Source organism: Ovis canadensis, chromosome 1 (assembly GCF_042477335.2).
Source record: "Ovis canadensis isolate MfBH-ARS-UI-01 breed Bighorn chromosome 1, ARS-UI_OviCan_v2, whole genome shotgun sequence".
In the NCBI taxonomy this organism is placed as follows: Eukaryota; Metazoa; Chordata; class Mammalia; order Artiodactyla; family Bovidae; genus Ovis; species Ovis canadensis.
Genome location: NC_091245.1, coordinates 35,754,428 through 35,781,084, shown reverse-complemented (window position 1 = coordinate 35,781,084; position 26,657 = coordinate 35,754,428). Strand labels below are relative to the sequence as shown.

Here is a 26,657-nt window from a genome sequence, read left to right as displayed (position 1 = left end):
AGAAGAAGAGGGGAAGCAGAAAGCAAGGAACAGGGCTATCACATGGCTGCAGATGGGGGAAAATTAGAAGGGAATGATGGTCGACTCGGAGGCTCATTGATCCCCCCAAACATTTATTGATGGTCCATCACTCAAGATAACGTAGAAAAATGGCTGAGTTTAACCTCCCTTTTATTAAGGGTAAAAAAATAATCCATAGTAATTCCTAGTTAGAACTACTTATATTGAAAGAAGAGAAAAGCCAGATTTTTGGTTTATGTAACTGAAAACTCTGGCAGCAGCAAGAGCTAAAATGGTTTTATCTAGCCATTGGGCTTCCCTTGTGGTTCAGCTGGTAAGGAATCTGCCTGCAATGTGGGAGACCTGGGTTCAATCCCTGGGCTGGGAAAGGGAAAATCTACCCACTCCAGTATTCTGGCCTGCAGAATTCCGAAGACTAAGTCCATGGTGTTGCAAAGAGTCAGACACTACTGAGTGACTTTCACTTCATGTGTCAAGTCAAGAATCTGCTCTCTGGCTCTCTGCTTCCTTAATCTGGGGTTGGCATCATCTTCAGGCTCTAAATGTTGGTGTCCAACTGCACTGGGCACTCCTGTAATAGCAAAATAGCTCTGGGAGCTAGGCTTATCATCCCTCTACAGCACCCTCTTTTGGGAGGTCCTGCCAAGGAGGAGAGAACTTTTCTACCTAAGAAACTATAGCAGATTTTTTTTCAGTTGCTTAGTTGTGTCTGACTTTTTGCGACCCCCAAGGACTGCAGAACACAAGGCTTCTCTGTCCTTCCCTATCTCCCTGAGTTTGTTGAAATTCATGTCCATTGAGTTAGTGATGCTATCCAACCATCTCATCTTCTGTCGCCCTCTTCTCCTTTTACCTTCAGCCTTTCCCAGGATCCAATGAGTCAGCTCTTCACATCAGATGGCCAAAGTATTGGAGCTTCAGCATCAGTCCTTCTAATGAATATTCAGGGTTGATTTCCTTTAGGATTCACTAGTTTGATGTTCTTGCAGTCCAAGGGACTCTCAAGAGTCTTCTCCAGCACCACAATTTAAAAGCATCAATTCTTTGACACTCAACCTTCTTTATGGCCAACTCTCATATCCATGCATGACTACTGGAAAAACCATAGCTTTGACTGGACAGACCTTTGTCAGCAAAGTGATGCCTTTGCTTTTGAATACACTGTCTAGGTTTGCCATAGCTGTCCTTACAAGGAGCAAACATCTTTTAGTTTCATACACACACACACACACACACACACACACACACACACACACACACACACACACACACATGGGACTTCCATAGTAGCTCAGTGGTAAAGAATCCACCTGCAATGCAGGAGACATGGGTTTGATCCCTGGGTTGGGAAGATCCTCTCGAGAAAGAAATGGCAACCCACTCCAGTATTCTTGCCTGGGAAATCCCATGGAGAGAGGAGCCTGGCGGGCTACAGTCCATGGAGTCACAAAGAGTCAGACACATCTTACCAACTAAACCACCACTACAGCCTTTCAGATTCCTTTACACTCTAAGTTGTTACAAGGTATTCAATATAGTTCCCTGTGCTACAGAGCAGGTCCTACCAATCTCAAATAACCAATTTATTCCTCCCCACCCTTTCCCCATTGATAACCTTAAATTTATTTTCTATGTCTGTGAGTTTTTATAAGTTTTATAAGTTCTGTTTTATAAAAGTTCGTTTGTATCATTTTCTGTTTTATAAATGCATTTGTATCACTTTTTTTAGATTCCACATATATTTGTCTTTCTCTTTTTTACTTACTTCACTTAGTATGATAATCTCCGGGTCCGTTCACATTGCTGCAAATGATATTATCTAATTTTTTAAATTAGTTCTTATCTATGACTTTATTTTAGGTTTACCTGGGAATTTTCTAGAAGTCCCAAACTGGGTTCTCACCCCCTAGAAATTCTGATATAATTGGTCTTGTGTGACACCTAGGCACTGGTAATTTTTAAAGCTCTCCAAGTGGGAGGATTTTAGCACCATTGCTGAATACCACTGATTTCAAGTTATTAGTGGGGGATGTGGGGAGAGATGGTAGGGCTGGCTGTGTAACTTTCAGAATCCACTGGAAGCCCTGTAAAACCTGGCCCTTGCAACACCTGGAGATCTCTAGAAGCCAGCTTGGCCTATTTCCTCTAATGCAAATCTTCAAGGCAGACTAGACAGATGGTTATTATTTGTCCTTCCTGCTGTGTTAGAAAGAAAAAAAAAATCATCCCTACCTCGGATTTCTCAATTTCCACATGTGAAAACCATTACCTTTTAAAATATGCTTATAGGCATTAGGAAGGAGAAAGGAAAGCTTAAAAGAAACTAAGAAGGCGAGCCTGCATTTTCTCCTTAAGGGACTTTTATAAATGCCAACAATAGAGAAACTGGACTGGGATAAACTCTAGGTTCTAGATCTTATATTAAAAAGAATAATGCATGTGAAAAATTCCTGGCACATAATGTAAAGTTCTCTTTTCTGGAGAAACTGGATTGCTTAAGATCACATAATAGTAACACAATGATAAACAATACCACATTGCGTTGGGCATCTTCCCTGTGTTAAGCATTTTTATGTAGGTAATTTTTAATTACCTACACAAATTATAATTTCAAAATGCAAGTATCATTCCCTTTTCACAACTAACAAGACTAGGATCTGAAAGCTTGCAGCTGGTAAAGGGAAACATCTGGATTATATTAATAGCATTCATACCTGACACCAAAGTTCATCTATAGCATCTGGGTTAGATATGGAAGAATAGAAAAAAATCCTTCCTCCTATAGGGCCTGAAAAGGAATGGGAGACACAGAAATATACAATCAGTGGCTTTATTTTCCAAACTTCAAATTAAGAGCACATGGTCATCCATTTTACATGCATTGAGTACTTATTCTAATGCTGGGTTCTGGGCCTTCAGAGATTATGAAAGCACATTGCCCTCTCCATCAAGAAACTATGGGAGAAGATTCATAATGATTTGTAAGGGCAATGCTAAGAGTCTAACAAAAGGCTTTTAAATCCAATATGTTTATTTTATAAGCATCCTTACATAGATAGCTCCTGGTTAACGTTTACTGAGTACTTGCTAAGCTCCAAGTATTTGCTTTACATTTTCTAGTCCATTTAATCTTCACAGTAACCTATAGATGGCATTATCCACATTTTACAGAAGTGGAAACAGACACAAAGAGGACAAATTCCTTGCCTTAGATCATGCAGCTAATAAAGAAAAGAGTCAAGCAGGACTCGAACCCAAGGGATCTGGCTTCAGAGCCTCTATTCCTGCACCATTATGTTATACTGTCAACTTCTACCTTTTTAAAAAATTCATTGATTGAATCGTTTTATTGAAAATAGCAACAGCCAACTCAGAAACAATATGTATTTATTAATGGCATGTTTGGGGCTTCCCTGGTGGCTCAGCAGTAAAGAATCCACCTGCAATGCAGGAGCCACAGGAGACGTGGGTTTGATCCCTTGGGATTGGGAAGATTGAGGCAACCAACTCCAGTATTCGTGCCTGGAGAACCCCATGGAGAGAGAAGCCTGGTGAACTATAGTCCATAGGGTTGTAACGAGTCGGGTAAAACTGAAGTGACTATGCACACAATGGCATATTTGAATTATGCATTAAATATTGAAGTGGAAGTTCCCAGAAATCTGCGCTGTGTAGCTGTCATAGGAATTTGTACAGTAAAGAAGTTGCCAAGTCTGATGACAGATGTTGAGTGATAAATGAGTGAGGTCCACAATAAGCCTTAATGGACATAAACTGAAGGTCTTTATGTCATTTTCCTGCTTCCTAAGGAAGTTTCTTCCATTCATGAAGGCAGCAGCCACAGCAAGTAGTATGTGGGCCTTAATCCCCTGGGGTAGGGATGCCATACTCTTCCCAGGTAGGACCTCTGACCATAGAAAGGAACAAGAAAGGGGAAGACAAAGGTTTTACCGGATTCATCAAGTGCAAACTTGAATGAAAAGGGAGGTGGAAGTGCTTCATTCTCTAAGAGGCAAGACCACCCAAAAAGTCTCCTTGCCACTCCCCAAACTAGAAAAGCCCTCTTCATTCAGGGAAGTTCAACAAGCTGATATCTCTGTTTATCTGGAACTCTGCTCTATGCACATGCCCACCATGTGTTTGTTTTGTTTTGTTTTGTTTTTTTTAATTAATATATTTTAATTGGAGGCTAACTGCTTTACAATATTGTGGTGGGTTTTGCCATACATTGACATGAATCAGCCATGGGAGTATATGTGTCCCCCCATCCCAAACCCCTCTCCCTCCTCCCTCCCCACCCCATCCATCTGGGTTGTCCCAGTCCACCAGCTTTGAGTGCCTTGTTTCATGCATTGAACTTGGTCTAGTCATCTATTTCACATATGGTAATATACATGTTTCAATGCTATTCTCTCAAATCATCCCACGCTCGCCTGATCCCACAAAGTCCAAAAGTCTGTTCTTTACATCTGTGTTTCTTTTGCTGTCTTGCATGTAGGGTCATTGTTACCATCTTTCTAAATTCCATATAAATGCGTTAATACACTGTATTGGTGTTTTTCTTTCTGACTTACTTCACTCTGTATAATAGGCTCCAGTTTCATCTGCCTCACTAGATCTGACTCAAATGTGTTCTTTTTAATATTCCATTGTGTATATGTGCCACAGCTTTCTTATCCATTTGTCTGCCCATGGACATCTAGGTTGCTTCTACATCCAAGCTATTGTAAACAGGGCTGCAAAGAACATTGGGGGTACACGTGTCTCTTTCAATTCTGGTTTCCTTGGTGTGTATGCCCATCAGTGGGATTGCTGGATCATATGGCAGTTCTATTTCCAGCTTTTTAAAGAATCTCCACACTATTCTCCATAGAGGCTGTACTAGTTTGCATTCCCACCAACAGTATAAGAGCGTTCCCTTTTCTCCACACCCTCCCCAGCATTTATTGTTCGTTGACATTTTGATGGCAGCCATTCTGACCAGCATGAGATGGTACCTCATTGTGGTTTTGATTTGCATTTCTCACATAACGCATTTGCAAATGCATTTGCATTTCTGAAATTGCATTTCTCTGATAATGACTAATGTTGGGCATCTTTTCATGTGTTTGTTAGCCATCTGTATGTCTTCTTTGGAGAAATGTCTGTTTAGTTCTTTGGCCCATTTTTTGATTGGGTCATTTATTTTTCTGGTATTGAGCTGCATGAGCTGCTTGTAAATTTTGGAGATTAATTCTTCATCAGTTGTTTTGTTTGCTATTATTTTCTCCTATTCTGAAGGCTGTATTTTCACCTTGCTTATAATTTCCTTCATTGTGCAAAAGGTTTTGAGTTTAATTAGGTTCCATTTGTTTATTTTGCTTTTATTTCCATTACTCTGGGAGGTGAGTCATAGAGGATCTTGCTGTGATTTATATCAGAGAGTGTTCTGCCTATGTTTTCCTCTAGGATTTTTATAGTTTCTGGTCTTACATTTAGATCTTTAATCCATTTTTAGTTTGTTTTTGTGTATGGTGTTAGAAAGTGTTCTAGTTTCATTCTTGTACAGGTGGTTGACCAGTTTTCCCAGCATCACTTGTTAAACAGATTGTCTTTTTTCCATTGTGTATTTTTGCCTCCTTTGTCAAAGATAAGGTGTCCATAGGTCTGTGGATTTATCTCTGGGCTTTCCATTTTGTCCCACTGATCTGTATTTCTGTCTTTGTGCCAGTACCATACTGTCTGGATGACTGTAGCTTTGTAGTATAGTCTGAAATCAGGCAGGTTGATTCCTCCAGTTCCATTCTTATTTCCCAAGATTGCTTTGGCTATTTGAGGGTTTTTGTGTCTCCATAAAAATTGTGAAATTATTTGTTCTAGTACTGTGAAAAATACCACTGACAGCTTAATAGGGATTGCATTGAATCTATAAATTGTTTGGGGTAGTATACTCATTTTCACTATATTGATTCTTCCAATCCATGAACATGGTATATTTCTCCATCTATTTGTGTCATCTTTGATTTCTTTCATCAGTGTTTTATAGTTTTCTATATATAGGTCTTTTGTTTCTTTAGGTAAACTTATTCCTAAGCACTTTATTCTTTTTGTTACAAGGCCACCATCACTTTTGCCTGAAAACTCCTATTCACCCTCAGGTCCCCAGTTTAAGTGTCACTTCCTCCAAGAAGCCTGTTCTGATCCTCCACCACTCCTACTCCTAGCCCAAAAGAAATTTATTTTCACATTTTCCTTTGTTGTGTTTATGGTAGTTTGTAATTAAATAATAATCTTGAGTGATTATTTAGCACTTTCCTCCCTTTTGTGAGCTTCATCAGGGCAGGAATTAGATCCTTCTTATCCACCAGTGTATCCACATCACCCCATACAAGGCCAACCACATAGCAGAGTCTCAACATTTTCTTTGCCTGGCTGTATATGTGTATATGTTAAAATGAAGAGACCAAGTTAAAACCATTTTTTCTTTCTTGTCCAGGAAAGAAAGGAAAGGAAATTTCTGCTACTCCAGGGCATCCTGAAGTTCCTGAGATATCTCAAGGAAAAACTGAACAAATGGTATGCAGCCTAGTATAGAACTTGGGGATAGGGTTCACCAATCCTTTCCCTTCTATTCTCTGATGCTGGGTTAGGCCTTCCCTTCTGAATTTTTGATTTCCACCCGGTACCTTAATATCATCTCTGACTTTGAGACTCTACTCAAGCAGAGAAGGGAAACAGAAGAACTCCAAGAATGTGATTGATTTCTGCCTGAGCTTGTACACTTGCAGAAACTTCACATCACCCCTCAGTGACCAATTTGTCGTTGGCCCCCAAACATTGAACCTATAGCATGTGAATGGGTGTCCTTCCAAAGCCTGTGATCAGTCACCAACTGCCATCAAAATAAAGGGTGGTTGTGAGGCCTATTTTAACATCTTAAATCGAGCTTCCAGAAGCAGGGTGACCTTTTCCCCAGACATCACATTTTAAAATGTAATGGGCTCTTTGATTTAAAAAAAGAAAATCTGGCAAGCAGTTAAAATTCTTTTTAATATTCTCAGCACTTAGCCAGAAGATGCAGACAAAATTGAAAAACAGCCTGAGTTTTTCTGTTGTTGTTTTTTTAAATGCCTGGATTAGAACATAATTCATCTTCAAATGACGGGAGGCCTCTTCATACACTTCACACTTTGAAATATTTTAGAAAATAGTATCCATTTTGGCATGCCTCTGCCATGCAAGAAACAACAGCAAATGCTTTTCTCCTTGCGTGTTAAGTCTGTTGTGTGTAAGATTATCAAAAATACATAGTTTGCTCTTTTTCTTGCCTCGTTTGAAGATTTTACTGCATCTCTACAATAATCAGTTCTTCTCACATTCCTATATAAGCAGCATTTGTTGTCTCACTTTTTAGAAAGGGAAATGGAAGCAGAGGTTTGCTAAAGCAGCTTTCTGATTATCCCAGAGAAAGTTTTTATTTATGCATTCACATATTCATTCAGTAAACATATCCTGTGAACCTACTGTGTGACAGTCACTAACCAAAACTTGTAGATAAATAAACGACTATCTCACAGGCACAGCCTCCAGATCTCTGGGGGAGGAAAGAGATACTCTAACAGACACTATCCCATAATAAGTGCTATGATGGATAAAAGAGCTACAAAGAATTTCCCCTCTCCTACCCTGAGGCTGTCAAGGAAGACCTCCCACAAGGAGGGAAATATGAGTTGGGCCTTGAAGGAGGAGTAGGAGCCCAGCGCATCGAGGCATAGAAAGGCAAGAGGGACTTTTACAGCAGAGGAAACAGCATGTAAAAGGCATAAGAGCATCAGGCAGCTTTATTTTTTCCCAGTTTTATGTGGCTGGAGAAAAAGATGCATACATCAAAAGAGAAGCAAGAATAAGAACTTAAATGATTTCAAGGACCAAGAAAGGAATTTGGACTTCATTCTGACACAGTGGGACCAAAACAGTATAGGGCATGTTAGTCAGTTACTTACTTACCTACTAGGTTGATCCTGTAATTTCAGGCCCATACAAATCCCCCCCATTCCCTGTCTTTAGTAGTCAAAGAGAGTGTGGAAATATCTGAAGAAATATGTAAGTATTTAAAGTCAGCTCCTCAACTCTAAGGACCTCTTTGAACTTTCTAAAATCATACAAATCCTATGCAAATGTGCATTTATCTGAGTAGATTATCTGAGGCTTTCATTGGATTTCTAAAGTAGTCCAAAGCTCTAAAATGTATAAGAATCCCTATGGTATTTACTTTATAAAAACTTTCAGCTTCTCTCAAAACTGATTTTATAAAAGTAGAACTCTTATACATTAATCTCTTAAGGTGTCCTGGTCACTGGTCATCCGTATGGATACAATTTTGTATAGCATTATATTATTTCAAACAAGATGATTCTTCATATACGCCAGCATGGATCTACATGGATCTACTGAATTCATGTTTATTGTTAACTTGGCCTTTTATTGAAATTACTATTCTTTAGAGCAGTGGGATCTCCACAGCTTATATGTGAGAAGTTTGAGACAAGGATGGAGAAATTCAGGTATTTGAAAGTTGGGAGAAGCAAAGATGGTATACAAAGTGGGAGGCCTAACTCTGTGACAAATTAGTTAAGAACATTTGGATTGCAACTAACATAACCAACTCAACCACCTTAATTTATTAGATGGATAGAGGAGCATATTTTACATCTATAATTATTTACAAAACAAATTGTATATATATAATAATTTATAATTATTTAACATATAAACAATCATATATAATAATATATATATATAACTATTTCCAACAATAGAAACATAAATTAAAATCAGAGACTTGAACTTTGAACATCATCACGACTTCTCATATCCTCTCTCTTCTCTGATGTCAGTTTCATATCCCTTCTCTCTCTCTTTCTTCTCACCTCTCACCCAAAATAATCTCTGTTTTCCCTATATCTGCCTTTAACTCTCACAAGTGGTTCCAAAATCACTGGATATTGTATTTATTGGCCATTTTCCATTAGATGTCCAGTCCTGAACTATGTGCTTAGACACATGATGTTTCTCTCTCTAACCATATGGATCAACAGAAGGGGTAATTCCTGGAAAAGTGGGGTTGGGCAGGTCAAATAATAAATGCCCACTCTCTTTACATGGCAGGTGACAGAATATCTTTCATGGATCTACTGGAACTCATTTGTCTATTTATTCTAAAAACATCTCTACTCTGTACTGGTCATGAGTTTAGGATACAAAGATGAGCCTGACATAATCTCTATACCCTTGATCTAGTTTTCTGTCAACCATTAACCGTACAATCTCAGTAAGTCTATTCCCCACACTGGGCCTCAGCTTCCTTTGTTAAAAGAACAGGACAGGCAAAACTAGAGGCACCTTAATTCATTCCAGTGAGCCCATACATCCAAGGTAACATCACATTATTGCTTAAATCATTTTTTTCAAGAATCTCACACTCAAGGATTCAGAAGTTTTCCCACCAAGAAATTATAAGCATTGTCTATGCATCTCAATAGTATAAAACAGAGTAGAACATCATGAAAAATCTTAGCTAGTTACAAAACCTCTATGTAAACTAGAAATGCAAGCTGAATAAAAGTCACAATTTCACCCTTCCTTTAAAGAAAAGAGAAAATACTCAGCATAGTTGTCTGTGTCCAGTAAGACTTGGCAGATATGGTCCTATAGCACTGAGGACTTGAACTCCATCCTCCAGATTTACAAGACAGACCTACAATAAATATTGCTAGTTGTGTAGCCTTGTCATTGGCCAAGAAACTGGGGGAGCCCTGGGTGGTGAATGCATTACCAGTGAGATGTTTGTGTTGTTTTGCTAGAAAACTCCAGAAAAAGATTTGAAACCAGAAAACCCACCTCCTGAGACTTCAGCCCCCAAAGATATCCTGAATGCCTTGAAGATCAGGCCAATCTCACAGCCTTCTGTCAGTCCTGTGGTGAAAAACACAGCTGAAGAATGTGAGACATGGATCAACAGGTTCAGGAAGCTAGAAAATGCCCTCTATCTGTGTGATCTGAGTAATACAGGTAAAGTGTGAGGCTTACAGCCCATACACCTTTTTTTTTTTTTTTTTCATTTTACACTGGGATCCACAAATTTTATTTTTTATTAATTTTTGTTGGAGTATAGTTGCTTTACAACATTATATTAGTTTTTGCTGTACAGCAAAGTAAATCAGTTATACATATATCCATTCTTTTTTAGATTCCTTTCCCATTTAGATCACTACAGAACACTGAATACAGTTTCCTGTGTTATACAGCAGATTTTCATTAGTTACCTATTTTATATATACTTGTATATTTATGTTAAGGGTTTCCCTGGTGGCTCAGACTGTAAAGAATCTACCTGCAGTGTAGAAAACCTGGGTTCGATCCCTGGGTCAGGAAGATATCCTGGAGAACAGAATGGCTACCCACTCCAGTATTCTTGCCTGGAGAATTCCACTGAAAGACAGCCTACAGTTCATGGGGTCACAAAGAGTTGGATACAACTGAGCAACTAACACTTCCACACTTTCATATACGTTAATCCCAATCTCTCAATTTATCCCACCCCCTCTTCTCCCCTTGGTAGTCATAAATTTGTTTTCTGTATCTGCGACTCTACTTTCGCTTTGTAAATAAGTTCATCTGTATTATTTTTCTAGATTCCACATATAAGCAATATTACACAGTATTTGTCTCTCGCTTTCTGACTTCCTTCTGGCTGTATAGCAATCTCTAGGTTGATCCATATCACTGCAAATGGCATTATTTCATTTCTTTCTATGGTTGAATAATATTCCATTGTATATATGTACCACCTCTTCTTTATCCATTCAAGACAGCCCTCAGAATGGGAGAAAATGTTTGCAAACAAAGCAACTAACGAGGGATTAATCTCCAGAATATACAAATAGCAAATGCAACCCAATATGAAATAAAACAACCCAATCAAAAAATGACTGGAAGATCTAAATAGACATTTCTCCAAAGAAGACATACATGTTGACAAAAAAACACATGGAAAGATTCTCAACATCACTAATTATTAGAGATATGTAAGCCAAAACTACAATGGATGGCCGTCATTGTCAAAAAAATCTACAAATAATAAATGCTGGATAGGGTATGGATAAAGGGACCTTCCAACACAGCTGATGGAAATGTAAACTGGCCACTATGGAGAACAGTATGGAGGTTCCTTAAAAAACTAAAAATAGAGCTACCATATGCTCCTACAATCCCACTCCTGTTGTACACCAAAGAAAACCATAATTTGAAAGGATGCATACACCCCAGTATTCGTTGCAACACTATTTACAATAGCCAGGACACAATCATATACCTTTCTATTTGTGTTGCAGTCTGTAAGTGGACTCCTCCCTTTCTTTCACTTCTTAATAAATATAATTTGTACATAAACCATGTGCCTAGCACTGTGCTGAGCACAATCAGGAAAAAAACATAAATCAGACATGAATCCCTTACCAGGTTGCTGACAGTTTCTCTGAGTCTAACCCACAATCCAATCATGTAACTCCCCTGATTGAAATCTTCAGCAGGCCTGCTAACAGATTGACCCCTAAACTCTTTAACAGGAGTTTGTATTCCCCATTATAATGATTAATTTGCCTTCCTCAAACATGCCTTGCTTTCTCCTGTGGCTATGCCTTTTCTAAACCTATGTCCTCCACATGAGCTATCTGCCTCTCTAACTACCCCACACCCTGCCAGCTCCTTACCTTGTCCACCTGGCTAATTAGTGTCTAAATATCTCTTAGGTTGGAACTCAAGCTCTACTCCTCTGAGACTTTCAGGATTTCCCCAGACAGATCTAGGCCAACCTTTATTGGCCTCTCAGAGTTCTTTAACACCCATTATCATATTTCTATTGTATCTTTCTATTTGGGACTTCCTACTATCCACCCAGTAGACTACATTCCTTTTTTATCCTGGTACATTGCACAGTTCTGTTCGACCTTTTTTAGAGTGAACAAATAAATGAGTGAATGTTCATAAATAACTAAACCCAAAATAGAAGGTAATAAATGCCATTAGAGGGTGGTGCTATGCGGGCATTTGGAGAAAGGAGAATTCCTTCATAGTGAGGTGATCAGAAAAGGTTATATTAGTTTGAAATTGCTCATTAAAGATAAAGTACTGTTTATATACAAAGAAATGAAATAGAGGGCCCTTTCTGGCAAAGGTGCAAGTTAGCCAAGCAAAACATTATGTATGAAGCTCAATGCAAGGAATTTGGTTTGAATAGAATATAAGTGTCATTAAGAAGCCTATTAAATGAAGTGAAACTATAGGATAGGATCAGATCTAGGAAGGTGTTAGATAACAGACCAAGGAATTTGGATTTAATTCAAAGATAGTGAGTAGCATGTTGAGTTTCTAAACAGGGATTGATATGGTGAAGTTGTATTTCATAAAGGTCCTCAATGGCTATGTGCAGAATGAAGAACAAATTTAAAGCATAAAAAGAGTAAAGGATGTTATTGCAATGTCTAAGTGAGAGAGAATGAAATTCAGAACTAGGTCAGAGACCCATGGAATGGAAAAGAGGGAACAGATACAAAAACATATGCACTGAAATTGTTGTACTTAATTACATACTGTGTTCACGAAGAGTTAGCATTATACATGGAGTCTAAAAATATGGAACATGTAGTTCCATACCACCAATGGTGGTTGGCAGGAAAAACAGAAATGTTGGTCAAAGGGTACAAACTTTCAGCTAGAAGGTAAATTTCAAGGATTTAACATACATCATGGTGACTCTCATTAACAATATTGTGTTGTGTACTTGAAAGCTACTGTTAGAGTAGAGCTTTAATGGACTCACCATAACAACAACAACAGAATGGTAATTATGAGAGGTAAAGGATTTGTTAACCAACCTTATTTTAATAAACATTTTATAATATATATGTGTGTCAATCATCACATTGTACACCTTAAACTTATACAATGTTATATATTAATGTCAATTACCTCTCAAAAAAGAGTTAATATGCACATTAGTACTTTCTAGAAGTGATCATATAACAATACTAATACTTTTTCATTCTCTGTAATGTTTTTGTTTCATCTTGCTTTGAATTCTAGACCACATAAAACATAAATATCATACAATATGCAAGGACTTCTAATAACTATACCAAAGAGAGGGGGAAATGAAAATTTTAGATGAAAAATTCACCTAGCTGAATTAGAAACTCATTTATTAAACTTCTGTTATAAGCCTGGCACTGTGCTAGAGGCTAGACCAAGAGGAAAACCAGAAAGGATGAGACATGGTCTCATCAAGGAACTTTTAGGTAAAGGCTTACCTAAAGGCTGGCAATAGTTCAATGCCAGTAAAACAAAAACTTTAAAGACAGATTATAGTAAAGCATTATAATTGAAGACACAAACTAGAGTTAAAGAATTCAAAGAAAAAAGATTTTTTTTTTTTTAAGCACACTGTGTAATGTGGGCAGGTACTCAGAGAGGGCTCACTAGAACTTGAGCTGCACTTGGAAGGAGAGGTACAAAAGACTTTGAAACCATCTTCTGCAAAGGTTAGAAGGCGAGAATGAGTATGATGGGGGAGAGAGTAAGAAAGATAGGACTGACGGTCATGTTGAACCAGATGGTGAAGCTGATACCATGCTGTGAATCCTGTGGGCTGGGATGAGCTTAATTCTCTACCCAGTGTTCACCAAGTTTCAACTAGAGAACGCTGCGAAAGCTGAAATGGATCATTTAGGGAAGATACTGGAGACAAGGAGATCAAACGGTTACTGAAATATTCATCAGTCTAGGCATACATATCTAAACTGCAAGGGTGGTAATGGGATTACAAACAAAACCAAAACTCAAGCAGAGAGAAAAGATGTTTCTAAAGAAACAAATGCTGAGTTTTGATGATGGATGACAGATCATAAACTTAGTTGCTAAGAGACTCCCCAAAGACTGGGACCTTTCTCATACTTCTGAACTGTTCTGGGGAAAAACTCAGTTTTGTTGACTTTGGGGCAGATTCTGGCAGATTTAAAATGACTTTCTCATGGCCTTTTCACTATTTATGCCTGTTTTCTCTGTTTCTATGAAATTCATTAGTTCTTCAATAGCCAAGGAATGTGTCAGCCAGAACTGGAAACATCTATAACTATCTATAATGAGGAAAGAGGATTAACTGAGGTCATCTTCTTGGTTTATTAGCCGCAGTATTTAGCAGACCACCACAGCCTTCCTCTAGACACTGAGTAGATGATCCCTACTCTGCCCAGTGATGAATCAGTGATCTTTATTATGTGCAAGGAAATATGTAGGGCAGGGTGTTCTTTATCCAGGGTGAAGGCAGAACATCCATCATTAAATTAGCATTTCTGGGAACCTACTCTGTGCTGCTTCTTTAATGGGGGTTGTCAAGAAAATTTCAAGAAAATATTCTTGAGGGGAAAGATTAAGGAATGACTATGAATAGCTGGTCATGCTTTCTAAAGAAAGATGGGTGGTTGGGATAAATTGACTGGCAGATTTGGAATTTTCCCAATGAACTAAAGGCTAAATAGAAAATATTTTAGAGTTCAAAGAGGCAGAGTGCAAAGAGAGCCCTCAAAGATATTCTCTGCATGGGTCTGGACTTTGTATACATGGCATCACTAATTCCTCACATCAACCACTTGCTGAAAGGATTAATGTTCTTATTTAGAGAGAAGAAAGCCAAACTCAAAGTGATAAAATATCAGCCAGTGAAAAGTTGAGGCAAAATTCTAACCCCAGTTCTACTGAACTTCCCACTATACCAGACTCCCATGACATACTGGAAAGAGCACGAGGTTTGGCTTGTTGCTTTGTTAGTTTGTTTCTTTGTGTGTTGTTAACCAGATTCAAGTTCAGACTTCACATATAGCTGTCACTTTTATTCACCAAGTCTGTTTCCGCATCTGTAAAATAGTAAAACTAATAAAAATAAAACATACCTCCCAGATTTGAGAAAGGATCCAGGGAGATTTTAAAGTTCTTTACAAAGTGTAAAATGAAGTGGATAGTAAAGAGGTTCTTACTGCTTTCATTTTGGTTCTGGTAGGATAGGGACAGGCTTTAACAACACTAAGATGGATTGAAAAGTTTATTTTATGCAGTTGTTTTGGGCATTTCCTAATGACAGAAAATCAGACAAATAAATTTCAGCCAATGGACTTTTGTCTAATGCTACAAATCCTCTACTAATAGTAAAGCTTAGAAGATAGAAGAAAAGGCCCCCCAATTTAACTTATATGCAGAGTACATCATGAGAAACACTGGACTGGAAGAAACACAAGCTGGAATCAAGATTGCTGGGAGAAATATCAATAACCTCAGATATGCAGATGACACCACCCTTATGGCAGAAAGTGAAGAGGAGCTAAAAAGCCTCTTGATGAAAGTGAAAGAGGAGAGTGAAAAAGTTGGCTTAAAGCTCAACATTCAGAAAATGAAGATCATGGCATCCGGTCCCATCACTCCATGGGAAATAGATGGGGAAACAGTGGAAAGAGTGTCAGACTTTATTTTGGGGGGCTCCAAAATCACTGCAGATGATGACTGCAGCCATGAAATTAAAAGATGGTTACTCCTTGGAAGAAAAGTTATGACCACCCTAGATAGTATATTCAAAAGCAGAGACATTCCTTGGCCAACTAAGGTCCAGCTAGTCAAGGCTATGGTTTTTCCTGTGGTCATGTATGGATGTGAGAGTTGGACTGTGAAGAAGGCTAAGCACCGAAGAATTGATGCTTTTGAACTGTGGTGTTGGAGAAGACTCTTGAGAGTCCCTTGGACTGCAAGGAGATCCAACCAGTCCATTCTGAAGGAGATCAACCCTGGGATTTCTTTGGAAGGAATGATGCTAAAGCTGAAACTCCAGTACTTTGGCCACCTCATGCGAAGAGTTGACTCATTGGAAAAGACTCTTGATGCTGGGAGGGATTGGGGGCAGGAGGAGAAGGGGACGACAGAGGATGAGATGGCTGGATGGCATCATGGACTCAATGGATGTGAGTCTGAGTGAACTCCAGGAGATGGTGATGAACAGGGAGGCCTGGCGTGCTAAGATTCATGGGGTCGCAAAGAGTTGGACACAGCTGAGCGACTGAACTGAACTGAGCTGAACACCACCATTGGTGATTCTTATATGTATTTCTTAACATTAATTCTAATTTTCAATTAAAATATAAATTATACACAAATATTTTTTTCTAGTTAAAGTATATTCCCATGTGTTTTAAGTAATGTTGATGATATAACTATTATAACCATCCTATCATTGTGTCTACATTAATGAGTGCTTTATAGTCCTAACACTGTGGTAAGCACTTATTATTTTATTCATTTTCATCCAATTTAATTATTCCTATTTTAGAGTCAAGGAAACTGAGGCTCAAAAATTTAAAGCATCTTTCTCAGTCAGGCATACTCCAAAGCTCAGTACTTATATTTCCAGAGGTAGAGTATGAGGAAAAGTCTTGAGGGGTCCAAGCTAGACTAGGTCAAGAGCAGCTGCCCCATCCAGAAAATTACAAAGATGCAACTGACCAACTCAAAGAAAGATATTTCTGCAAAGGAAAGGACCAACATTATAATAGGAGAAAGAGACCACAAATAAACCTGAAAAGAAACAGGAAACTGGACAGAATGGGATGGAGTGAGATGGCATAGGATGATATGGAGTAGGATAGGATGGGATGGGAAGGGACAAGACGGGACCGAATAAAACTGGATGGAATAAATCACACTAGGAACCCAGCTGTCTATAGTCCACTGTTAGAAACACTCATTAGAGAGTAATTCAGAGGAGAACATGACAACTATCGTTGCATGTTTGCACAAAACCAGAGCTTACACAGAGATGACAGGTGTCACGAGAGCCCAACACTAATTGACTGGCCCTGGCTTTCTACAGAATGACCAGGGGACCACTCCCTCTGGATTCTTTGAGAAAAAATTTCACAATCATTATGATAACTTATGCAAATACAGGAGACTAGAAGAACAACATGCAAGGGATATATCCTTTACCCCTATAACAGGTATTTAAAAAGCTTGATACCTGTAGCATAGATGTTCACAATTCATGGAAAATATTTAGAAAATTATCTGAGCCCTGCTTGAAACAATCTCTTTCCCTTCATTCTATAATACAATGTGATGATTAAATGCAAGGACTAAGCACAACCTTGGGCAAGAGAATTCTCATCTCCATGCCTCAGTTTCCCTCTCTTTGCAAAATGAGTTGTTGTGAGGATTAAGTGAGTCAATATTGGTTAAGTTGTTTGGAGGGATGCCTGCAACATGGTGAATGCTGTATATGAGTATCAATCAATATTGTTGCCATTGCACTCTAGTTAATTTTCTGCATCTGTTATCATCCTGACTGGTTGGAGATCTTCCTAAGGTAACAAACACCTTCTCAATATCCTCTCTATTCCCAGGCACAGTATCTGGCATTTATAAACTCACAAATCGAGGCTTATCAGTGAGTTATTGATTTTTGCTGTTATTGTGTTCTACACTTACACTCCTCTCTGCAGCTATCAAAATCTGCTTACCCTTAGCATGAACAGCGCATCAGCATTGCTTCACATAACATGTGGGTACTAGAGTGTATCCTGTGATGATAAGTACCATCTCTATTCCACAGATTTAGACTCTAAGCCTCAAGAAGTTAGATGATTTACCTGTAATCACACGGCAAGCTGGAGGGAGTCACAGTAAACACATCTCCAGAAATGCATAAAAGTGAGCTATTTAAATCCTGCATGTTTAGGGATGTGTTTGGATATTTCAATAAGATAAACATAAAACCAGAGCAATTATGAATTGTTTTTAGCAGGCACCCCACCATTTTCAAAAATTGGTCTCTTAAAGTTTTATGGCTACAAAGAACAAGCTAAAATTGTTTTAGAGTCTACCTATGGATTTTATTGGACCCCATCCCCTCTCCCCCAGATCACTGTCAAATTCCTCTCAGCATCTATGACACATGGTCAGGACTGTAAGTATCTTTTCAGGATGTCATATTTTTTTTTAAAGCTTAAAGTTTCAAAATATTAGCATTTAATTTTTGCTCAGAAGTCATTCAAACTAATGCATTTTCCTCTTTTGTGTTTTCTCCATTCTTTTTTAAAAACCTCTCACTCACCCGACCTAATGATAGGAGTCCTAGAGAAGGAATGAGCCAGATGCCTCATTCACAACTACAATCTCATTTACAACCTGTCCCTGAGCCCTCGGAAAATTGACCAAGCCTTGCGGAGTTTCTGTGCTGGAGAAAATATGCTCTTGGAGCCAGCGCTTCGGTACTTAAAGGAGCTATGATAACAAGCCCATATTGTGAGAACAGATGTTCCCTTTATCTCCCTTTTTACCCAGACACGTGTTTCTCCCCGGCCCAAGTGCAGTGGTGGAGGCACTGTCAGAATTGAGGCCGGCGCAGCTATTGTAGACACTTTGAACTTGGACTTGGTTTCTGGCTAGGATGCTTGCTCATAAGCAGCTCCAAGTGATCTGAGAAAACCAGGTTTTTCTCTTCTGAGGTGGCAAAAGCCCAATTTCTTAAAATCCTCTTCTAATCTTATAAAGCTGATGATGAATATTCAAAGATTTTTTTGCTATATTGCTGATCAAACAGTATTTTTGCAAACTCTGCAGTTCCATATAGTAAAAAAACACACTGCTGCTGCTAAGTTGCTTCAGTCATGTCCGACTCTGTACAACCCCACAGACAGCAGCCAAAAAGGCTCCCCCATCCCTGGGATTCTGCAGGCAAGAACACTGGAATGGGTTGCCATTTCCTTCTCCAATGCATGAAAGTGAAAAGTGAAAGTGAAGTCCTGTCTGACTCCTAGCAACCCCATGGACTGCAGCCCACCAAGATCCTCCATCCATGCGAATTTCCAGGCAAGAGTACTGGAGTGGGTTGCCATTGCCTTCTCTGAAAAAAAAAAAAAAATGCTAGATGTTGTCAACTTCCAAAAATGCTTGTCAATAATAAGTCAATCTTTCCTCTAGTCACTATTCTAGGATTTCCACACTATAAGAAAAATAAAAGTATTAACAATGAATTGTCTTAATACTAAGCAGCAGAAGCAGAATTTCAAGTGAGGTTTTCCGAACAAGTCTAATATTTTTTCTAATACAAAACTAGACAGCGTTACACTGTCCCCAGGGATGTTTCCATAGAGTAGTGGATACAAGTTTTTAGGAGGGACTTCTGGGACAAAGGATTCTGTAAACAGGTAACTTCTTCTTCGTTTCCTCTGGCAGCTGGCAGCAAAATCAAGCTAAGCTTTCCACCCGTTCCCATAGTTCTCCCCCTCCCCCAGTTTGCACCCCCTGCATAATACACATTTACATTCACATCACACACACAGGTGGCCTGAGTTAATTGAAGGAAATCTAGGACTTCGGAGAAAGAAGTATTCCTAGTACTGTAATTAATGCTGAGGGACCTGGATCCTGATTTTCAAATCTCTGTGTGTGGGAGACAGGATGGAGTTAGGTCAAGGGAAAAAATAAATCGAAGACCTTTGTTGTTGTTTCGTCACTAAGTCCTGTCTGACTCTGTGACCCCATGGACTGTAGCCCACCAGGCCCGCCTGTCCATGGGATTTTCCAGGAAAGAAGACTAGAGTGGGTTGCCACTTCCTTCCCCAAGGGATCTCCCCAACCAAGGGATCAAACCCATGTCTCATGCATCTGCAGGCAGATTCTTTACCACTTAGCCACCAGGGAAGCCCCTGAAAGTCTCTGAGTATCCCCTTTAATACACTGTATATTATGGGGTATCTCATAAAGTCTTATGAATTAAACCTTAAGAACCAAATAATTGGATCCACTAACATAAATGATATCTGAGGGCCTTCTATCTGACATGCTCTAGTTTTTATAATCTTTGAGTTGCCCAGAGAAATGCCTCTTGACACAGATCAACTACTCCTCTAACATTTGAGAACCCTCAGGCTTGCAGGCTGCCTTTTAGGGCAAGTTCAGTTCAGTTCAGTCGCTCAGTCACATTCAACTCTTTGTGCCTCCATGGACTGCAGCACGCCAGCCTTCCCTGTCCATCACCAACTCCTGGAGCCTACCAATGTCCATCGCATCGGTGATGCCATCCAAACATCTCATTCTCTCTCGTCCCTTTCTCCTCCCACCTTCAATCTTTCCCAGCATCAGGGTCTTTACCAATGAGTTGGTTCTTCCCATCAGTTGGCCAGAGTATTGGAGTTTCAGCTTCAGCATCAGTTCTTCCAATGAATATTCATTCAGGACTGATTTCCTGTAGGATGGATTGGTTGGATCTCCTTGCAGTCCAAGGACTCTCGAGAGTCTTCTCCAACACCACAGTTCAAAAGCATCGATTCTTCGGTGCTCAGCTTTCTTTATAATCCAACTCTCATATCCATACAAGACTACTGGAAAAACCATAGCTTTGACTAGACAGACCTTTGTTGGTAAAGTAATGTCTCTGCTTTTTATTTTTTTTTTTATTTTTTTTTTTTAAAGATATTTAATTCTGCATCTACAAGTGAAAGTGAAAGTGAAGTCACTCAGCCGTGTCCGACTCTTTGTGACCCCATGATCTGTAGCCTACCAGGCTCCTCAGTCCGTGGAATTTTCCAGGTAAGAGTACTGGAGTGGGTTGCCATTTCCCTCTCCAGATGTCTCTGCTTTTTAACATGCTGTCTAGGTTGGTCATAGCTTTTCTCCCAAGGAGCAAGTATCTCTTAATTTCACAGCTGCAGTTACCATCTGTAGTGATTTTGGAGCCCCCCAAAATAAAGTCTCTCACTGTTTCCATTGTTTCCCCATCTATTTGCCATGAAGTGATGGGACCAGATGCCATGGTCTTAGTTTTGTGAATGTTGAGCATTAAGCCAACATTTTCACTCTCCTCTTTCACTTTCATCAAGAGACTCTTTAGTTCTTCTTCGCTTTCTGCCTTAAGGGTAATGTCATCTGCGTATCTAAGATTATTGATATTTCTCCTGGCAATCTTGATTCCAGCTTGTGCTTCTTCCAGCCCAGCATTTCTCATGATGTACTCTGCACATAAGTTAAATTAGCAGGGTGACAATATACAGCCTTGACGTACTCCTTTTCCTATTTGGAACCAGTCTGTTGTTCCATGTCCAGTTCTAACTGTTGCTTCCTGACCTGCATACAGATTTCTCAGGAGGCAAGTCAGGTGACCTGGTATTCCCATCTCTTTAAGAATTTTCCACAATTTGTTGTGATCCACACAGTCAAAGGCTTTGGCATAGTCAATAAAGCAGAAGTAGATGTTTTTTCTGGAACTCTCTTGTTTTTTCAATTATCCAACAGATGCTGGCAATTTGATCTCTGGTTCCTCTACCTTTTAAAATCCAACTTGAACATCTGGAAGTTCACAGTTCACATACTGTTGAAGCCTGGCTTGGAGGATTTTGAGCATTAGTTTGCTAGCATGTGAGATGAGTGCAACTGTACAATAGTTTGAACATTCTTTGGCATTGCCTTTCTTAGGGATTGGAATGAAAACTCACCTTTTCCAGCCCTGTGGCCACTGCTGAGTTTTCCAGATTTCCTGGCATATTGAGTTCAGCAGTTTCACAGCATCATCTTTGAGGATTTGAAATAGCACAACTAGAATTCCATCACCTCCACTAGCTTTGTTCATAGTGATGCTTCCTAAAGGCCACTTGTCTTCACATTCCAGGATGTCTGGCTCTAAGTGAGTGATCACACCATCATGGTTATCTGGGTCATGAAGATCTTTTTTATATAGTTCTTCTGTGTATTCTTGCCATCTCTTTTTAATATCTTCTGCTTCTGTTAGGTCCATAGCATTTCTGTCCTTTATTTTTCTCATCTCTGTATGAAATGTTCCCTTGGTATCTCTAATTTTCTTGAAGAGATCTCTAGTCTTTCCCATTCTGTTGTTTTCCTCTCTTTCTTTGCACTGATCACTGAGGAAGGCTTTCTTATCTCTCCTTGCTACTCTTTGGAACTCTGCATTCAGATGGGTATATCTTTCCTTTTCTCCTTTAAGGGCAAAGAAGAAAGCAGACAAGCATGGCTTTCACATGTTACCAAAGTGCCAAATGAGGAAAATTAGAATATTAGATCAGACATTCATTATGCATTGGGCAACTACTGTTTGCCAAGAACTTGACATATTTTGTTTCATCCAACTGTGACAACTAGATGTGGAAAGTTTCATGGCTCCATTTTACAGATTAGGAAACAGGCTCAGAGAAGTGAAGCAGAAGAAAGCTATTGAGTTGTACCCATGGATAACTGACTGGAGGGATGGGATCTTCTGGAAAACACTGGGCACATGATACTTTAGAATGCCCTGGTAATGCCTGTAAGTAAAATATATATAAAGATAAAAGGAAGGTGGGAGGGAAGTTCAGGAGGGAGGGAGACGTATGTATACCTATGGCTAATTCATGTTGATGTATGACAGAAACCAACACAATATTGTAAATCAATTATTCTCCAATTAAAAATAAATGATTTTTGAAAGTAAAGATAAAAGGAATTTCTGCCTATACCAGATATACCACTAGGCCTTGCCACTTGCTTTAATGTAGATTCTCAAAAGTCCAGAATGAACTGAACTGAACAAATTTTTGATGAAAACTCCTGTGCTTATAAGAATGCCCTGGTATATCCTACATCTCTGTGGGAAACGGGCCTGGAGAGGTCTTTAGGGTGAAGGGAGGCCCTATACATGAAGCTGGAGTTGTTAGACTTAGTCATAAGGTCCTGAAGGGCGATGGTTTCACCTTGCCCAATCTCTGCGTCCAACATGTTGTCCAACACCCGACAAACAGCCTCAGCACCCAACGCACACAGCTGGAGGGGACTCCACTGACATAGAATGAAGCCTGAGAGCGCCCCCACAGCCGTGTGACACAGGTCGTGCATCCCCTGCAGCAGTGGCCGGGTAAGTGCTTCTAGAAGCGGGGTAGCCACGGCCAGATCTGGATCCACAGGCACCTCCTAACCACCACTACCCACCCTTCAGGAGAGAGAAAAAAAAAAGAATAAACTTTAAAACCAGCCAAAAGGATTTCCCTAATGGTCCATTGGCTAAGACTCTGCACTCTTAACACAGGGGGCCAGGTTCAATCCCTGGTCAGGGAACTAGATCTCACACACTGCAACTAAGAATTCTCATGCCACAACTAAAGATCCTGCGTGCCACAGCAAAGATGGAAGATGCTACGTGCTACAGCTAAGACCCGGTGCAGCCAAATAAATAAACTAAAAGGCTACCTTGAAAAAAAAAAAAAAAAAAAACAGCCAAATCCCGCTCTAGCACTTAGTAGGTGGCGGTCTTGGCAAATGCTAAAATCTCCCTGAGCTTCAGTTCCTTCATGTGTAAAATGGCAATAATTGTACTTTGGGGGGAAGTTGTTTAAATGCTGAAAGCCATACCATTTGGACATATAGTGGAGATGGAACTTTCTTAAGTCTCTCCCCTTAGCTGCTGACCCTCAGGAAGTTTGAACAACAGTCTGTGTGAAATGATACAGAGCAGTAAGGCTACCGTTACATCGCAAACAAATCTGAAGATACATCTGCCCTCTAGAGCCCAGTGCCAGGTGCTCTTGGGTCATTTCCTGACTGGAACTCTCCACTGCTCTGCCCCTGGGTATGTGTGATGTGTGTGTGTCAGGGGGTGATATTTACAAGACTGGCACTTGCAAAAGTGAATACTCATTAGATTTTCTCTGAGTAAGCATTAGAAAACAGAAATTCAACCTAAGTCACAGAAACAGCTTAGATATCCAGGTGACAAAGTGACAGCAGAGGTTAAATGAGGCCAGGCTGTGGAGCAAACCACACAGGACACAAACAGCAAAATGCCATGAGGTCATTATGCTTTGGAATATTTTTAATGACCTCTATGCTAGGACTTCTCCATAGTTTGCTTACAGAAAATCTGTTACCCTTCTCTCTTCTTTTCTCTTTCAGATCAGAGGTATTTCATACATACAATGACTGTGTCATTGTGAACTTCTAATAAACATTGAGAGGGAATCTGGGCTTCCCAAGTGGCACTAGTGGTAAAGAACCCACCTGCCAATACAGGAGAAATAAGAGACACCAGTCTGATCCCTGGAAGAGGGCATCGCAACCCGCTCCAGTATTCTTGCCTGGGAAGTCCCATGGACAGAGGAGCCTGGCAGACTATATAGTCTGTGGGGTCGCAAAGAGTTGGACACGACTGAAGAAACGGCACACGTGCAGAGGGAGTCTGGTGTCTGTGATCCTGACCACTTTCTCTAGCAGGATCTTTCTGGGTGTCTGTGTGCGGTGGACAGGTTTACCTCCAGGATACCCCAGAGAGACTTGGTGTCAACTGCACCTGCCCTGACTGTCCAAAAACCACAGCCTCTACACATGGAAGGAGCACTGAAGACATAACAGAGGCTGGATCTCACAGTCTGGGCAGACTCTTTCCCGGATGTGTGACCTTCAGCAATCCACTAGGCCCCCGTTCATATTGAATTGGATAGTGTGTGCACATTGCCTACTTGGCACACAGATGTGCTTGATAAGGGGGGACCAGCTTTCTATTTTATTCTTAAACAGTGTTCCCTTTTACCCCATTCAATGGGCCATGCCACAATGTGCCCTTTCCAAATACCGACACCTGATAAGTGAACATTTGGCTCACTGATAGTGTGGTCCCAGAGAAGACAGACCATATCCTCCAACTTTCTATTCTTCGTTCTCTTGCCTGTCCTTACTCCTCATTGTAACCCAACCAGGTTGACATCCCTATGCCTATTGTACAGATGAGACACTGAGGACCTACCTAAAGACTAAAAGCTAGGGAGTGACTGAGTCAGGACCAGAATGCAAAACATAACTTCAAGGCCAACAGTGCCCCTACAGGTCACAGAGCAAATAACCCACAGAACTCTTCAGTGTGAGTGGCCTGGCTCCCCAGAAAGTCCAGCAGACATGCCAAGCCAGAGCCAAGGTCTTCCTGGTCTTCGTCTCCAGCACAGAGCAGGCACCTGGAACATGTCTGTAGAATGGCATGGATGCACGCTCAGTCACTCATTCATGTTGAGCTTTTTACAACCTCATGGACTGTAGCCCACCAGGCTCCTCTCTCCATGAGATTCTCCAGGCAAGAATACTGGAGTGGGTTGCCATATACTTCTCCAGGGGATCTTCTTGACCCAGGGATCAAACCCACATCTCCTGCATTGGCAGATTCTTTACCACTGAGCTACTCGGGATGGAATGGCACCTCCACATGAGCATCTGGCAAACCCAGCAGCCTTTTGTCCTCTTCTAGTTCCCCCAGCTCATCACCACCTTCTGGGGACAGGAATAAAGGGTGTTTTCAGGACTCCAGGTGTGACAGGTTCACACAAGCAGAAGTAAGACTGGGCAGATCATGCCATCCACAGAGTTTGCTAAGTGCCCACTGACTCTTCAGAGGAATTTCCGAAGATCATTAAGAGAAACAATAACAGGGTCTGATATTCTAATTGAGACCACAAACTGGACAGCATTGGAGCTGACTGGAGAACTGTGTGACTCGAAAAAAAACCGTTTGCCTTTCTGCTCCCCGTTTCCTCCCCACCTCCCTCTCCTAAGAGCCTTTCAACTCCATTTCCAAGGTTCCTTAGCAACAAAGGTTGGGGGGAGGGGGGAGGGTTCCCAAGCCAGTGCCTCTGGAATGCCAGCCATTCCCCTCATTAGCATTCAAGGCCCCTCATCTGCCTGCACAGTTGGCCAGGGGGCTGTGTAAAAGGCAGAGCGGCTTGGGGGAGGCCCAGCATTTAGCATAGCTCATTGGGACATGGGAAGCCTCTACAAAGAGTTTCCAAACAAAAGGCATCAATATTATTTGTGGAGCCATCAGCCTGCCTGGGGCACAATATGGCTCTGGCTCAGCCACACGCTCTCCCCCAAGTTCTGTGTGCAGACATGGTGGGTCCTCCCCAGACACATTCTGGCCCTGAGCACCAGCACGTTGGAAGGTCTCCTTCCTCCTCCTACTCTGTGCTGACAGGTCTCCCCTCAGACTCAGTCTATCCAGGTCGAACAATGGGTGGGCTCTAACTGGTGGTGGGAGTACCCAGGGGAGGGGGCTTGACAGAGGGTACATGGTCAGATGGTAGGACAATCACGAACAGATGGTGCTGCTGGGAATGGATTCCAGACAAATTCACAAGCAGATTGAGCTCCGACAAAGACTTATCTGGTGGAGAGCAATTGGCGCCTTATACCAATCCCGCTCTCCTATACAATCTTTGACAGTTTCGTGAGGTTCTGTCTCACAAGAATTCCAAAATATTGATCAATAGACGAATCCCTGAGAGATTCCAAGCAGCAGAGCTATTTCTCAGCATGCTTATAAAGCGAGATGGATTTCCTTCAGCCTCCCTGTGTCTGAATACCTTCAGAGATGTGGATCTCACTACTTGTCATATTTTTCTCTCCAGACAACTCCAATTTGTTCTTCTAAAATTGGTTACCCTTGCAATCCTTTTTCTACCCTCCCTTGGGGCCAAAGGAAGAGGAGGAGGAAGAAGAGGAGCAGAAAGAGGAAGGAAAAGAAGGGGAAGAAGAGGGAG

At 40.5% G+C, this 26,657-nt stretch overlaps 1 protein-coding gene across 1 annotated transcript in view; it reads left to right on the top strand.

The window, feature by feature from the left end:
- Window positions 1-19,015, top strand: part of C1H1orf87 (chromosome 1 C1orf87 homolog) — an 84,473-nt gene extending 65,458 nt beyond the window's left edge. The window contains exons 9-11 of the mRNA XM_069592969.1: window positions 6,497-6,576; window positions 9,864-10,071; window positions 18,221-19,015. Of these exons, the coding sequence (XP_069449070.1) occupies window positions 6,497-6,576; window positions 9,864-10,071; window positions 18,221-18,240 (308 nt within the window). The 3' untranslated portion in view covers window positions 18,241-19,015. The remainder of the gene's footprint in view (window positions 1-6,496; window positions 6,577-9,863; window positions 10,072-18,220) is intronic.
- Window positions 19,016-26,657: the final 7,642 nt, after the last annotated feature.